This window comes from Orycteropus afer, unplaced genomic scaffold (assembly GCF_000298275.1).
Source record: "Orycteropus afer afer isolate SDZICR_OR568_19922 unplaced genomic scaffold, OryAfe1.0 scaffold00350, whole genome shotgun sequence".
NCBI lineage: Eukaryota > Metazoa > Chordata > Mammalia > Tubulidentata > Orycteropodidae > Orycteropus > Orycteropus afer.
The window spans coordinates 419,577-437,537 of record NW_006921937.1 but is presented as its reverse complement, the minus strand read 5'-3'; the positions used below and the strand labels follow the sequence as shown (position 1 = coordinate 437,537).

The 17,961-nt window shown below is 34.1% G+C and overlaps 1 protein-coding gene across 1 annotated transcript in view; it reads left to right on the top strand.

Moving 5' to 3' along the window:
- The window catches only part of FBXL17 (F-box and leucine rich repeat protein 17), an 846,026-nt gene that overhangs the window by 595,864 nt on the left and 232,201 nt on the right, over nucleotides 1-17,961 (top strand). Inside the window, exon 7 of the mRNA XM_007952585.2 lies at nucleotides 8,436-8,512. Within this exon, the coding sequence (XP_007950776.1) occupies nucleotides 8,436-8,512 (77 nt within the window). The remainder of the gene's footprint in view (nucleotides 1-8,435; nucleotides 8,513-17,961) is intronic.

Here is a 17,961-nt window from a genome sequence, read left to right as displayed (position 1 = left end):
GGCACTTGACTGCTAACCAGAAGGCTGGCGGTTCAAACCCACCAGCCACTCCTCAGAAGGAAGGTTGGGCAATCTACTTCCATAGTGATACTGCCTAGACAACCCAAGGAGCGGTCTCTATGAGTCGGGGCTGACTCAACGGCACATAACAACAACAACAACATAGTCTCTACTTAAAATAACCATGTAAAAATTGTTGTATTTGTGTTTACTCAAGCTAAAAATTTATTAAGCTAGAAATTAATAAAAAAAATTTGTACAACTCTAAACCTGCTTGGAAAAATATATTCTATTAAGTAAAAAAAAAAAAAAAATTAAAAAGACAAAGTGCAGGCATCCTGAGTGTCAATACTTGAAGCATATGGGACATATTTGGAATGGAGACCATTGACCTGTTTTCTTTTATCTTATTGCAGCTATTTCATTATAACCTTTCAAAGATATCAGGTTAGTTGCCCTCTTCACAGCAGTTTAAGACTACTAAATCTTTTCTTATTTTGTCTCTTCATATTGCTAAAACATTTTCCCAAACAAAATTTTGAATGGTACGTTAGGATGCTTAGAATCACTGTTGCTAGTTAAAATGAAACCATTCTTTTGACTTGTATAAATTGTCTTTTTCTGCAATGTTTTATAGTCTTCTGAAAATTTGGCTTATCTGAAAAGAGATTCTCTGCCTTCCCAAGTGAGAAGGAAACGTTTTGTCAGCATCTTGTCTGAGTTAACTCCTTGGCTACGCAGGTCATGGGAGGTCTGTGTTGAACATCAGTCTTTGGCTGCATCACAAAACTGGTATTGAAGCACAGGCCAAGTCCCAGAGTACAAGGGTTAAAGAGGCAATTAGTCACTACAAAGCCAAAGTTGTGGCTGTCTTCTGCAAAGGAAGTGTTTAACTCTTTCATGAATGATGCCTGAAATCTAATCTTGTAGGTGCTTTTATATTCCACTAAAATAATTTAGTCAGTCATTTTTATTAAAGGCAAGCATAAAGTATATGATGTATACTGAATGGAGAATTTCATATCAATATTTATAACAGCAAAAAGGGGATAGAGGTGTGGGCAGGGTGATATTATTAACTATATGTTTAATATTCCACTTACAATTTACATTTATGTAATATAATTTCCATTCATTTTAGCTATTTGGAAGTCTAACAACTTTCTTTGAAGTATTTCTAACTTTACTATTAAAACTCTTCTTGAAGAGGATTTTTTGGTGTTTACCACAGTTTGCCTGACATACGGTAAGGAAAATAATGGCTACTGATGAACGCACTGAACTGGAACATAATTTTATGAGTCGTTACGTTCCTACTTGTTTTGTTTGAAAGGACTGAAGTCTAGCTGCCACTCAGTTTTGTTACAGTATGTTGTTGTTGTTGTTGTTATGTGCCGTCGAGTCGGACCCGACTCATAGCGACCCCTTCTTGGGTTTCCAAGGCAGTATCACTACGGAAGTAGATTGCCCCATCTTCCTTCCGAGGAGTGGCTGGTGGGTTTGAACCGCCAGCCTTCTGGTTAGCAGTCAAGTGCCTTAGCCACTATGCTACCAGAGCTCCCTTGTTGTAATTTTCTCTTCTGATTTCTCTCTCAAAATTTGCCAGAATACTATAAAGATAGTACCAGCCTTAAATGTATCAAAATTGTGTGGTTTCTGGATTCCTCTAGATTTACTATCTGGAAGTAGATAAGCCCAAAAAAGCTTAAAGGAGGGAAGAGGTTTCTTCAATTTTTATGCTTCATAGTAACTGCATTTATCTCCTATTGAAAACTGAATAAATTGTTGAATTGGGATGCCTTTATTTAGTTAGTTAGGCTTTTTTTTTTTTTTTTTTACATTTTTTTTTCTTTCCTTTTAGCATTTCTTTAATCTAGAAATTGACTATATTCAGTTCGTTATTAGAAGATACAGAGATCGTGATAAGATTTTTCTGCTCTTAGGTACAAACATTCGTGTGGACAATAACAACAAAAATAAAAAGTAGCAGATCCACCAAAGTTATCAATATTATGTACATAGATTAGTAATAATGTGACTTTCTGGTTATATATTTCAGTATTTCTAATACATGTTTACACTGGTTAAACCATTGTTGAATAAAATAAATAAAAGTTTAGAATGCTTTTCTGTTTCTTGTATATTCTCAGAAATGATTAGAGAAGTTAGCTCAACTCTTTATACAATGGTTGATATCATTTGCTAAAAGGATGAAACAAAACCTAAAATTAAAAGCAAGACTTTCAGATACATATATCTGAAATTTTAAAGCTGGAGTCAGCTTAATGACAAGTTTGTTAGTTTGTTCTCCCCACCCGCCCCCGGAAAAACCTCTGACCATCTAGTTTCATGTGTGTTTTAAAATATATATATTAATGGTTTTAGTCTATCTGTGTTAAAGTACTCTGAGAAGCATTCAAATTAAATTAAAGCATGTTTTGCTATGTAATTGAAGAAACAAAATCATTCCAGAGAGTTAGTTTGTGACAGTCATTCCTAAATATAATAAACATGTTATTTTGCTACTGTTCAGTTATAACTCCTTTGTCAGTGCTGATCCTACTTACTCTCCGGCTGACTCTCCAGTTAGGAAGCCCCTAACGTTAGAGACACTCAGGGAGCGGGTGGGTCAGAGAGAATCAGCCAGTGACTGCACTCCTCCTCCTTTGCCTCAAAGGCATAATACCTCTGTTGGCAAAGAATCAAACACACAAAATTTAAGTTTCAATAACATTCCAGTTTATAGAGCAGTTCTTGTATCTTGTCTCATTTTTAAAAATAAGAAAATAAAGAACAAATGAACTATTTTCATTTTGTAAATGTTCACTGTTTCTTTGCCACTGTGTGGCAAAATAGGCGTTAGTTCTCCAGTGTTTAAGTAGCAAATGACTAAATTAATCTCAGATTCACTAATCAGATATTGGCCTTCCTAAGAATAACATTTAGTAAGTGAGAACTTAATGAGTGTCCCAAGATAATTGTTGTTAACTGGTGGAGCTGGTGACATTTTACTTGTCACTCCTAATCTTTGCCCCTGTAGTATATTGAAAATATGCTATGAGAAAATTTTTCAGTGTTTTAATTACAAGTCTGCCTTTTAAAAAAATCATTGCTTGCACTGAACATCTCTTCTTTGAAAATAGCTTTATATGTTTACGTTAAAAAAAATGACTTCAGTACATATTTGATACTGTGTTTTTAATGGGGTAGAATGGAATTTACAGTGTACCATAAAATACGAAGACATTTGACATGTCGCTTTGATACCATATGTCACTTTCCCCAAGTAATATCCATTTGCATTTATGTGCAGTTATTTAACTTAAGAAAAAAAAGTAACTATTGCATGCCATTTCTATAAACTTAAGGTATCATGTAACTAGAAAAAATGCTTATAAATGGAACATGCATGAATGAAATTGTATTCAAATGTAATGAGAAAAAATATTCAGAAATAAATTCTTGAGTTTATGCATATTGTCAATGCTTGCCTGTAAGTTTATCTTTTGTTTTGTTTTTATATAGAAATCCTTTATATAATGTATTTTTTGAAAGCAAGATATACCTGTAAATCATGCCCATTCATTTGTTGCACAGTGATTGGATTATTCTTTAGTAAAACTCAATTTGAGGCTTTAGAAAAATCAATCTGGTATCATTATTCTTTCTGTAAGATGTCAAATTGTGTTTTGGTGACCTCTCCTATCATTTAAATGACCCGTATATGAGTTAGTCTAGATGAGCTTTTGCAATGTAGAATCGGACTAAGTTTGCTTCTTGTTACTGCCCTTGGCTCTTGCTAAATTCTTTTTATTCCTTTCTCATTTGTATATTTATTTATTTATTTGTTTGTTTTGCAGCTTCTTAGACCATACCCATTTACAGTCAATACAACAGAGGGTGATTTGCTTAGGTTCAAAAAATGATGAAAATGAGGCTCTATTTCTAAAACTCCCAAATAAATCCCTTTTATGATGTGTTTGCTTTTCTATCTTTTTGAGGTTTGATCTACATGTTTATTCAACCTTAAACACACTTAGCTCCTCGTTGCACTTATTTGCCTATTACGTTGCGTACTCTTCATAGTTTTTGTTTTAAATCTGTGAGGTTGTTTTTGTCATGTTGTGTTTTTTTCACTGCTTAAAGATATATCAATTATTCAAATATAAAAGTGACTTAGGAAAGAACATCCTAAAGTTTATTTAGAAATTCTCCAAGCCATGTACTAATGTGTCTCTAATGGGGACATTTCTTTTCACACCTCTAAGGTGATTGAGCCTGTCCTTTAAAGTGAGATTTGCAAACCAGTGTCTGGCAGCTCCAATTAGCTTCTTTTGGGTTTGAAGCACATCACAAACAGTAACAAGGTCTCCTAGGACACTCCTCTTGCAAGCAATGTAGTCATATTTCCTCATTAGTTCTTTTCAATTGTCACTAATGCCATGTTCCAGCTTTTGAATTGGAGACAAAAAACATAAAAATTTGGTATGTATGTAGAACGGGCCATTGTTTTCCATAATTCAAGGCTCTTTTGAATTCCTTTGATAGTTTTGAAGCTTACACAGCTTAATTCATTAACCTTTACCCTTCACATAAATCAGATGATTAGGAATCTATTGCTAAGGAGACAGATTTCCCTCCACTGAAACTAAGTAATACCTTCTCTTCTTTTTTCAATCCTATATAGCTTTCAAAAGTAACCTTTTTGTTGTTTTTCTAATTTTATAAAATATTTTAGGTGCATTTTAAACCATTATCAAAAGAAAATGAACATAAAATAACTATTGTAAAAATAATTCTGTGTGCTTTGGATAATTTAGCACAGGTTTTTGGCCCTTTTCTGTATTTTAAAAGAATTTATATATATATGCATTCAACATCTGTTACTCAGGAATTTACAATGGTACCATTTTTTTTTTTTTAATTTCTTTTTGAACACCTGCCAAAACATAAAAGCAAGAAATAATTTGAGAAGTGACAATACAGAATAAAGTATATTTAAATAAATCTAGGACATTTAATTTGGAGAAAATTTTCATATAGAACATTTTATTTATTCCTCATATTATAAACAACGAAGATGGAGGGCTCAAAGGAAGATAGGTGGTGGTTCTGTGGGTCCCTGGAGCTGAGGCTGTAGTCTAGTCTTCCAATTCTTAATTCTTTGTCATGCATGAAGTAGGAAGTCTTTAATTGTACTGACTTAGAGAATGTTGGTCATGTGCTATTCTGAGTTTTGTTCTTCCAGATGGTGGGAGTAGGAGAATAGAAACAATTTGAATTCTAGATTCTGATTTTAGGGACTTGTGGCTTGCCCCCTAGGGACCAAACTGTAATTTATCACTGGGATTAATGAATATTCTCTTATGTGACATCTGTAAATAGGAGAGGGGAAGGAGAAGCAAAGGTTCTAAATGTGACATTTGGTTCTATCATTCTCACTCAGAAATTATCAGTCTGCAAACATTTCTCTCCTTTATTGGCTACCTTTTAAAAATACCCTTTAAAAAAACATATACAAGTAACTGTAGTCATTATGTTTAAATAATGACTAAGATTTACTGCTTTTTTTGTTTTCTGCATACATACTATACAGAGAATTGGGAAATGCTCAGACGTTAATACACTAAAGATAGTGACAAAGAGCCAAGACTTTGTATACACAGTAGAATTATTTAGAGTAAATATGGCTTGCAGACTTTTGTTATGTTAGATTACTTCCTGTAAATATATTCTAGAAGGCACTCTGAAAGTTTCAGGGGGAAAGAACAGTCACCACCTATAGTCTCTCATCATGACCTGCTATCGCCACATGCTGCCTGAGAAACTAGACCCAGGCAAGTGACAATGCTTCAGGCACTAGCCAGGGACCTGATGTGGTGGTGTTCCGTTGCCTCCAGTTCACAGTAAAAGGACTAATACAAACCACTTCCAATTTCAACTTTCAAAACAATACCTATTTTAGCTATTTATTTGAACCACTCACTTTTGTACTTTTAATGTTACACATTCTTATCCAAATTCACAGAACTTGGGGTTTTTCTCATCAAATACCACTCGAGAATGATTTAACATTTAATTTTGCTACAAATCTTCCAAGGCATATATTTTTTTTTCTGCTGAATCCTTATTTGATTAATATTTATATGTTATATATAACTTCAAGTGCACTGTCTGTGGTTACTGAGTAATAATTGAGAGTATCTTGAAAACTTATGTAACTGAACTTTCAAAAACAGGGCAGAAATCCTAGGTGATCCTTTATAAAAGCAAAGTGATTTTCTCTTATAATTCTTCTTTGTACTTTTGTCTGAAAGATACTTAACGTTACTCCTTAATCATTTATTATCTCTTGACTATTATATTGCCTCTTGAGTAAGCTAAATAATTTTGCAAACCTATTTATAATCATCCACATTTCTGGACGTTTTCTTGATCACATAGGGAGGAAACCAGATGCTGAAGGCCTTTCATTACTTTTAGGACCATCTTTATCCAATAGTTGATTTTCTTATTTTATATGAATACCACTTCTTGTTGCCTATGAAATTGCATTTCCTTTGGCTTGTACAGTGAAACTGACTTATGTTATTTGCTATTTGTAGTTCTGTATGACTTTAAAGTTCATATACGCTTATAGCATATCTAATATAGAATCAAGTAGTAGAAACACAAATAGCATATTACATTTGAGAGTTTTTTCATAATCAAATCAAATTCAAAATCAGGTCAGGCATTTTGAACTATTTTCATAGAGCATAAGAATAAAACCAATTAATGCTGTGAACATTATTTCTGCACTAATTTATTTTTTTGTGGTGGTCACACAGAATATTGGATCTTTGAGTTTTCTTGGTAGGTGATTGAAATATATATCTTTGATATTTAAGTTTAAAAGAAAAATTATTTAGGATTTTGCAGTCATCCAGGGCCTTTATTTTTATTTGTAGCAAGTGGAAATTACTTTTTAAAGTTACATATAAATCATGATTGTTATTTGTAATGCTTCACTTTTGTTTTTATCCTTTCCTTTTTATAGGTTTACTTAAATGTTGCATTAAAGCAAAATGACATGTGAAATTAGATTTTAAAATTTCCCTCCATAATAAGCCGTATCAATCATAATTGCAGTGTGTTACTGTTTTGACAGTTTTCTGTATAGACATGGAAAAGTACACATTTTTCTCATAAGTTATTTTTTTAATAGCCCAAAAAGGTTTATTCAGTTATTCTGAGAAGATTTAAAATGTTCATCATTCTATTAAAACAAAATTGTATAAAAGTATATTTTAAAAGAAAAATGTCTTCCCTCTAACTAATTTAACCTTCAATAATGAATTGTATGGAATAAGATTGTCTGAAAGTTCCTGACATTTTATGAAGATACCTACAAATAAGCAAACAGCAAATAATATATCTGAAAGAGATTAATACTGAGTAATTTTTTGATGGATTATATATACAGGTATCAAATTACTTGATCCTTAGTTACTAGAAAAGGGTAATGGCTCTTTTTGCTTTTACCCTTTTACTTAACTGTTATTTATAAAGATTAAAACAGTGAATGCAATGAAGGGTGCATATGCCTATGGATCAGTGTGACAGTGCAGGATTTTCTGATACTGTAGGGACTGAGCCACAAAATAGACAGTGTTGTTAATCATAATTTTAAAAGTTTACTCAGTTTTGTACTACAAGTTCTGCTGGGGCTATAAAACAGAGTGCACCATTCAAAATCTTTTAACTTAGACCAGAAATATGTTAAATTGTGTATGTCTATATCTATACTATAAAAGTAGCCTATACCCATATAATAATAATTCATTTTAGGTTATGAGAATAAAACATTTTAAAGTGAAAAAATTTAAAGGCTTATATGTGCAGAAGTGTTTTTTTTCATCTTTAATTTATAGAAGTTATAATTTTTTAAAACATATTTTGTTTTATGTTTAATAAAATTTCACCAAAAAATGTGTATTTCCATGTTATCAAACTCCATCATTAATTATTGAACCATGGGCAATCAATATTACCAGATACCTAGTGACCACTCGTATATATTCTGTGGTTTCATTTTAATTATTTTTATATTATTTCCTTTTTTTTAATATGTGTGTGTGTATAGTTCTATAGCACAAGTTTGCTAGTGTTTTATAACCATGTGTACATTATTTTGGTAGGATTAGCTCTCTTGTAGCTTTTAGAAGATGCCCTAGTCATAAATGTATTTAATTAAAGTCACTTAAGCGTTGGAGTGCTTGAGTTTAAAACAGGGAATGGAATATCTTTTCCAGAAACACCTTAAAAGAGGTTTGCTGAGAACTTGGCATTCATCAAACTCTGAACTCTTCCTGTTATAGTGGTGGCCAAGCCCTTGCTAATTTAATTTGCAATGCATTAGTGTAACTCACCACTTTTGTGTGTGTGTGTTTCAGGTGTGTGGAGGTCATTGCAAAGGAAGGACAAAACCTGAAAGAGCTGTATTTGGTGTCCTGTAAAATCACAGATTATGGTATGTAATGAGTCATTCTTCTAATCCTTTTCAAGAATAAAAAAATACAAAATAATTGAAAGATATTTTTGAAGAAATTGAGAACTGTCTCATAGGGTCATGCTGTTGGCAGTAGCAAACAAAAATAATTTAGCCTTTCTTTTTTGTTCAGCTTTATATAGATTTTTTTCTTACCAATTTGTGTACTTAATCTGAATATAAAGCTTTAGACAAATGTTTGGCTTTACAGGAGACTTTTTTTTTCCTGATTTTTAAAAATTTGTTTACTTAAACTTGAGAATATACTTTCTACCTTGAAGGAGATTAATAATCCATTAATTTTTCTTATTGTTAATTTCAACATAATAAATAAATGCTACTAATTTTAGAGGGAGCTCTAGTAGTGCCTAAGGCACTTGACTGCTAACCAGAAGGCTGCAGTTCAAACCCATTAGCCACTCCTCGAAAGGAAGATGAGGCAATCTACTTCCGTAGTGATACTGCCTCGGAAACCCAAGGAGGGGTCGCGATGAGTCAGGTCCGACTCAAACGGCATATAACAACAACAACAATTTTAGAATGTCACGCTGACCATCTGCCCTGGGTGAGAGAGTTATATTTTATCATCTATTATTCAATTCATCTATTGAAAAAACACTACTAAGGCTGTAATAAAAATAGCACAAAAAAAGATTTTACTAACCCTAAGTTCTTTTCAGAAGTTTTTTTTTTTTTTTATAATGTTAAGTGTTGTCTTGTGTGGATTTATATACAATGTTTCTGAGTTTGTTGGTTTTTCCACTAATTCTCCCATGCAAAATGAGTGTTTCAGTATATTTTTCTTTTCTTGTGGTTTTTTTTTTTTTCTGATTGTTATATTGGACTACTGCCTTAATACTGTTACTCCCCAAAACCGTCAATATCTCCTTACTTCTAGGTCTTAGAGAGTTCACCTTGCCATATACAGGAAATATATTAAGTACCCGTGGTTTTGTTAAATAACTAGTATTATATTCCTTTCAACTCCTTAGTTAGTACTAAAGATCCTTTACCATAAGTCTCATGCCTACCTCTCCAGTCTTATTTTATTTTCTAATTCCCTTCTTTATCTATTTGCTGCTAATTGTCAATTTGCACATAGCTGAGAGCTATAGATTAGATTCCTTATAATGAACTTTTTGAGGTTCTGCCATGGAAAATGTTGTTTAAATTACAGTCTCTACTCAAGAACCTGTCAAATAACAAAGTTAGTGCCCAACAAGCTATCTGTTAAGTTGGCAAGTGCAAAGAAATGTTCTAGAAGATACAGAGCAGAAGAAAATGTATTGGTCTTGAAACAGAAGATCTAGGATCAACTTCTATCTGTTCTTTGACTTTAGGGAAGTTTCTTCACATCCCTGAGGACTGGTTTCCTCATTTATAAAATGGGGACTTAACAGCCTTGCCTCATGCTCCTGTGTGTTACCTGGCACCCAGTTTAATAACTAGCACAGTCTGTATTGATGATAAAATTTTGCTTTCTTACAAAAGGAGGATAGAGAGGGGAGTTAAACAAAATTCTTATAGTCTCTTTCCCTTCCTAGTTCTCAGAAGATGTTGTTATTATTGCTGCTATTGTTTAGTGATATTTTCATTGTTCTGGTGTTTTCAGATTTTAGAATTTTTTCCTTGGAGGGATGAAAACTGTTTTAAAATTTTGCCAGTATGGTTTATATTTACTTGACTCTCTGAATTATTTAGGCAGTGGTTCTCAACCAGGGCTTTAAATCAGTTCTTCCCACTTCAGTCATGGCCAATGAAGTGAAATCAAACAGCCCTAAATTTTTAAAATGTAGGTATACCAAATGATAACCAGAATGGGAGAAATTACAGGTTGACTCCCTGCTAGAAACTTAATCTCTCTGTTAGAAAACAAGAGCACTATGCATGTTGCATAGCAACCAGATCTCTTGACAGGCAGAGTCTGAAATGGCAGTGCACGATTCAAGGATAACAGCCAACCATACACTTTGAATGTATGTCACTCTGCACAGTCCTGGCAATAATCTAGTCTCCTGCTGTATCAGACTCCTGAAAGGGGTCTTTACATCCCCTCTTAGTCTCCCACTCCAGACTTTTGACCTGTAATTTTTGACATTCCAGTTGCTGTTCTAGTACACCCACATTTTATACATTCAGGTTTGTTTCAATTTCACTGCATCGGCCATCACTGAACCAGTTCAAACAGGCTCAAAGCCCTGTTCTCAACCCTGTCTGCACATTAGACTCACTTGAGTTTCTAGAACATACTGATGCTGAGCCTTATCCAAGACTGACTAAATCAAAATCTCTAGGACATGGCTCTGGTAGCATAGTGGCTAAGGCACTTGACTGCTAACCAGAAGGCTGGCGGTTCAAACCCACCAGCCACTCCTCGGAAGGAAGGTTGGGCTTTCCTACTTCTGTAGTGATACTGTCTCGGAAACCCAAGGAGGGGTCGCTATGAGTCGGGGCCGACTCGATGGCAAACAACAACAACAACAACAGGACATGGCACCCAGGCAATGGGGGTGAAAACAATCAAATCCATTTGAGAGCAACTGGAAATGCACATTTTAGGGGTTTTCTTCCCAAGCTGACAAGAAATCTAGCACAATTTTTTTCCTACCTCATTCTGTCCAAGTTTCAAGCCCTCCACCCCATCTCATTTGCTTTCTTTCTTTCCTGAGGTTTTGGTATGCATATGGTTCATGATGAAAGTCTCCATGCATCTTTGATACTGTTCTCCAAAATGTTGAGAGCATACTTTAGGAAGAGGGGGAAAGGTTGATAGTTTATGAGATTGTACTATAATTGCTATTGGATTATAAAATTAAAACACATTACTAAAAGCTCAGCTCAGCTCATCTCTTTTTTTCCCTGGTACGATGCCAATAACACATGAATAATTTTTTCGTCAAAAAGACAGTAATAAGGATTATTCATTGTAACTAGAGAAACAGCATGTTATTGGAGGTAACTGCTCTGCCAGGGGTGTTTGCCTGTGTCCTCTTGCTCTGTGCTAATGATAAATTCTAAGAAGCAAAAAATGATGGCATTTTTCTTCTTTAACTGGTAAAGAACAAACATATTCTATAGACCGTTTTGATTATTGAAGCTACTTAAACTTTGATGTATACTTGATACCATATGAATTTCATCCTTCAAAAGACTATTCCATAATTCTACTTTCTGTTGTATTACTTGTATTCAAGCTAGTTAGTTAATCTCCTCCTCTCCTCGTTTGTCTAGGGTATTATGTATGGACATGCTTTCAGTATAGTATACTGAGATTTTTGAAGGTTTTTTACAAGAGTCATTGATTCAGAAACAGCAGTTAGTCTGACATATAATTTGTAATTTTTGTCAAGATTCTCACAGATGCTGAATGTTGTATTATAGTGCTTAGCAACACCTGGCCAGGCTGTTATGAATTTATGTTCATTTTAATTGATACATAATTATCATGAAGAAAACTATCATTCTAATAGGTTTCTTACTCCCCAAATTGAACATAGGTCTATAGTAAAAGATAGCAATTATAAACAAATCAATAATTCAACTAAATGGAAAATATAATCTTGAAAAATTGCTCTCTGAAGAGAAATACAATATTGTCACTCTTCGATCACTGAACAAATATATAATAATATAGGCAGCATTGTGGAAAATACCTAAACTTCAGAGTCAGAGAGTTCGATTACAACTAGAGCTGTGTCACTCTTTTTACTTTGTGACCTTGAACAAGTTATTTAACCTCTTAGTTTTGTCATATGTAAAACACATGATAAAATACCCACATAAGGGAGTGAAAATGAATATAGAACTCCTGTGTACTGCCTGTCAGCATAGTAGACTCTCAATAATTGGTAGTTCTTATAATAATGAATTATCTTTCTTTCTCTGAAGAAGAATCAACCCTCATCCTCCAAGTGTAGCTTTCCTGTTTGTGGGAATCATTAGGTATGATTTATTTCCATGCCTAAGCTACGTAAATCAGATTCGTATTAGTAGAAAATAAAGAGTAGAATGTTTAAAACTTATCATTTGCCTCCATTTCATAGGTTTCTCCCCTATCTCTTCTCTATATCACCTTCATTTTTATTTGGATAATTTTGTCTTAGCTCTCTTTTCCCTGTCCTTGAGGCAATTTGTCAGTTAATACTTCCCAACCGACCTTTCTGCTCTACTTCAAAACTTTTTTTTTTCTTTTGAAAATTCTCTTCCTTTGGAAAAGTATAGTTTTAGGATTAAGAGAAACACAAGGAGCAGAAATCAGCCATTCTTTTTTCCTGTATTTCCTGTTAAAACATGGAGTGTTCTAATAACTGGGATGGATAGATAAACTTCGTATCTCCATTAATGTCTCCACAGTGAATTTTACCAGTGTGACCTTTCTATTAGGGGGCATTCATAAAAGGAACTCATGTTTCTTCCTGGGATTTTATCACATTTCTCTTGACTTTATAACTCCTGAGGTCTCTAGAAATACACTCTAGAGGATATCTTTTTGCTTCTCTTCTCAAGTCATCAAATAACCTTTCATTAAACAGAGTGGTAAATACTCAACCGCTAACTTCATTGTTTGGGGGCTTGCAAGGTCACTTGCAGCTCAGAGGCTTACCCTGCTCCTCCACATACATGCTCCTGTGTTGTCCCCACTGGCCCTTGGCTGCTATTTCGGGGCTTTCTTTGGCAGCTGCACATTCTGCTTGTTCCACTGGTCTTCTGCCTGATCTGGGACTTTTTAGCATATCTACCAGGCTTGCCACAAAAGCTTTTGGATTGCTCTGGGCAAATGTTCTCCCAAGTCAAGAAGGTCACTTGTTCCTTATCGTTCAAGATGTCATTGCAATCAACCTGTCACATGTCAGAAATGATAAATTTATTCTGTCCACAAATGTAGATTGAGCACCACTATGTGCTAAATGCAGGAGAGGTGTAGTTTCTGTATTCCTGGAGCTTTCATTCTGGTGGGATCCAAGGGATAGAGCTGTCCTGCAAAAAAGAGGAGAATGCCTCTGGTTTTGCAGACAAGAAAAATGGCAAGGAGTGGCCTGCAGACATTAATCTTTACTTTGGTGTAACCCATGCCTCACCCTGGCCTTGTTGACCTTCTAATACTGCTGGAAGATTAATAGGTTATACATTCCCTACCCCTTCTAGGGACCCCAGACTTCCTTAGCTGTTTGTTAGTTAGCCCAAATTAAGATCTGAGATATATCATCAAAGTAATTTCCATATTTCACCCCAACCAGCATAATGGGTTATACCAGTATCAGCAGGGGCTTCATCTTTTCTTGCTAAATTGTTAAATTATTCAAGAAAATATATCCTATACTAAAAGAAAGAAAATGTTCTTTATTATAACATCTTATTTTTCATATTCTTAGATATTCATTACATATAATGATGTTCCATTTCAAATCAAATCCCTGATTTTTCCCTTTTACTTTTTTCATTTTCAAATTATATTTCAAACTGTTTCAAGATTGCCAGGTAAGATTTGACCCATTTTGTAAGAAAGAATAACTTTAATAGTTGTAAAGTGACAGAGAAGAACTGTAGAAAATACATTTGCAAGTCAAAAAAAATGTCTTATTATTTGCTGTTGATTATTCATGCTTTTTCTCTATTCAATCATTTAAATATAAATAGCTTTTATTGTTTCTAGCAAATAGTACTAAATTAGTAAATCTTCCATTGTTGAAAATTTCCCTTATTTATATGTCCATCTTGAAAGTTATTTCTCTTCACTTCTAATTCTTTATTTGTATGTACCCTTGGAATTCCCCACTATTGAATTTATACTTATTATATTTAACAAATATTATGTTCTTTTTTTTCTCTCAGTAATGATCTATGATTTTTCATCAGAAATTTGGTATTTAACTGTAAGCTTTTCTAAATGCTTTTATTTGCTCAATAGCAAAGAAATTGTTGAGCTTCTTTATTTCCTGGGTCATCCCAAGACTCTATCTAAGCAACTTGAAATAAAGGACTGAATAATTATACTTATCACTGTGTTTTACCATTATAAGCCACACATCTTGTATCTGTTGAGAAGAACTAAGGCATTCCTTCATGAAAATAGTCCCATAATGCATTTAAAGGCTAACTCTAGTTCATATATAGTCATGTTATTATTATCATTAAGAAATCTCCTAACCTATATTTAAAAAACATAAACGTATTTCTACATGCTTACCCTTAACTTTCCTGCACCTCCCAAGAACTTAACCACTGTGTCACCAGTGCACCTCCCAGTATTGTTGGTTCAAATTAAACTATTTTTATGACTAAATTTCCATATTTAATTGAGTCTTAAGTAAAATACTAATTTTCTTGTTTTTATATATAATCTTTTTTAATTGTGATTTGGGTGAAAGTTTACAGAGCAAACTCATTTTCCATACGGCAGGTCATATGCATTTTGTTTCATGGCATTGATTGCAGTCCCTATAATGTAACAGCCCTCTTCTCACTTCTTCCCCCTAGTTTCTTCTTCCAGTGTCCTTCCCTCCCATACACTCCCCCCACCACCACCACCCAGCTGTTTCTCTGTGCAAACAGTGCCCTTCTGTTCTCGCATGACTGCTGGCTCCAAGGAGTGTATCTGCCTGATGTAGACATATGCCTGTCTGTTGTTTGACTGGAAGCCACAGGAGTGAGTTCAGTTCCAGACCTGAAGAGTAGCTAAGAATCATAGTCTCAGGGGTCTCACCAGCCTTTATCAGACCAGTAAAACTCATCTTTTTTTGTTGTTGTTGTTAATGATGAAATAGTAATTTTCCAGCTCTCCTCTTCTCAATTACTTTTTAATGTTAATTGTATGATGGAGTCCTATTACAGATAAAAGATAAGGGTAAGCATGTAGAAATACGTTTATGTTTTTTAAATATAGGTTAGGAGATTTCTTAATGATAATAATAACATGACTATATATGAACTAGAGTTAGCCTTTAAATGCATTATGGGACTATTTTCATGAAGGAATGCCTTAGTTCTTCTCAACAGAAAAAAAATCACAGTCTTTTTTTTTCCACCATCCTTATATTTAACCTTTATTGCTTAGTATACTCAGATATGCAGACATAAACATCTGTTTTGTTGTTCTATATAATAATATAAATAAAATTATTCTTGATCATTATCAATATTATATCAGTGATGAGTAGATCTAAAGGGAATTGGAATGAACACCAAGATAATTTAAATAATACTAAATTCCAAGTATCCCATGCAAGAAATAACTTCCTAATGTTTATAATTTCTTAAAAATAGATGTCTTAAGTGGTAGTGAATTCTCTGTTACTAGAATTAGTCAAGCAGAGATGATCTTTTGGGGGGAAAGATGGAAGCATTGGGTAAGGAATTGGCCTATATAATCTCTAAATTCTTTTCTAATCCTGGGATTGTTTCTGGACTGTTTTTTTTTTTTGTTTGTTTGTTTGTTTGTTTTATTCAGCAAATGCTTAACTGTATAGTTTGCTACATGCATACTGCTGGCTAGGTTCTATGTAGAATACAGAGATGGATAAGAAGTACATAGTATTAAAGTGAGAAAAAAGATACAAGTAGTGAAAGACATAAGAATAAGTGATGTGATAGTGTCAAGTAAAACACAAGTCCTATTATATGTAGGTGCTCGGGGGAGGATAGGCTCATCATAGACTGGAATAGTTGTGGAAGGATTAGTGGAAGAAGAGGCATACATGCCTCTAAGAAGAGGCTAGGAGGACAAAAAGAGAAAGAAGGACATTTGAAGTAGTACAGCCCTGGGAAGGGCTGAGAGCAAGAACAAGTATCTGAATGGATGAGTTTGTATGCATTGGTTAATCTAAAGAAAGAACAGAAGTTATCCAAAGTGATTACGTGCATACATAGGCAAATTTTGAAGAACCTTATGAAAATATTCTAGTTGAAAATTCAGGGTAAGTTCCAATTTTCATCTCAACTTTTCCTGTCTTATTCACCATTCCCATGGCAACAACTCACTTAACATATATAAAAAGAAACACTAACTCTTGGTTCTAACTACTAATCAAATATCCAATTCAAATGGAAAAAAGTAAAATGTAAACCTTCATATCAATAATAATAATGATAGAATCAAACCAAACCCCTTTCCTTGAGTCAATTCCGACTCATAACAACCCTATAAAACCAAAACCAAACTCACAGCCATCCCGTCGATTTTGACTCATAGCGACCCCCTTTGGGTTCCTGAGGCAGTAAATCTTTACGTAGGTAGATTGCCCAGTCTTCCTTCCATGGAGTGGCTGGTGGGTTTGAATTGCCTATCTTCTGGTTAGCAGTCAGATGCCTTAGGCACTACGCCACCAGAGCTCCCAACAACCCTACAGGACAGAAAGGAATTGCCCCATGGGTTTCTGAGGACTATAATTTTTATGGAAGCAGACTGCCACATCTTTCTTCTGCAGAGCAGACCTTTTCATTAGCAGCCAAGGGCTTAACCACTGTGCTACCAGGGCTCTTAATCCTCTTAGCATCCCATTTTAGGTGGCAACTATTGGTATTCCCCGGTTGGCACAAATGGTTAAGTGCTGGACTATTAGCCAAAAAATTGGCTATTCAGATCCACCCAGAGGTGCCTCAGAAGCCAGTCATTGCTATCTACTTCTGAAACGTCACAGCCTTGAAAACCCTATGGAGAGCTGTTCTGCATAAATCAGTTCTCTGTGAGTGGGAGTCAACTTGATATCAACAAACAGCACCAATATGAATATTCAAGTTTACAGTGGAGGAAGTGGAGGCCTGGAGAGGTTCCCTTTACATAATTTATGATTAATGGTATGGTATGCATTCAATTTTAAGTCATCTGGCTCCAGAGCCTACAATCAACCCCTGTTCTCTATGAGGGTCTCTTAATCATTCATAGATTTGTGAAGTACTTAGCAGTATTTATTTAGTACTAGAAAGCTACATTGGAGTTTCCAGTTGTCATAGCTTAGAAAATATAGCTGAGTCATATGCTAACATGTTCATCCATCTGTGTATATATATATAAAAAATATATATCACAAAGCATCTATCCCATGAGATCTAATTATGTAGTTCTAGAACTTAATAGGTTTAATGTGCTTATTTGTTATAACTTTGTTACGTTAACACCAAATAGAAATTGCATGCCATCATTAAGTGTTCCCCAGGCTGAGAAGTGGAAACTCTCATTGCTGTTTAGTAGGTATTCAACAAATATTTATCTATATTTCAGAAATATATACTGTTTCATGTTTTAACTTTTTCTCACATTCTCTTTTTAAATTATTATAACAAACTCGCGAAAGAAGCATAAGTATTACTGATAATCCTTTTTCATTAGATCCGAAAGTTGAACCCAGAGAAGTTTCAATTAATTAGGAAAGTTGGAACTAAATTTTCCCACTCCAAATTTTTTTTTTAAGCCAAATTTATTTTATTTGAGGGCA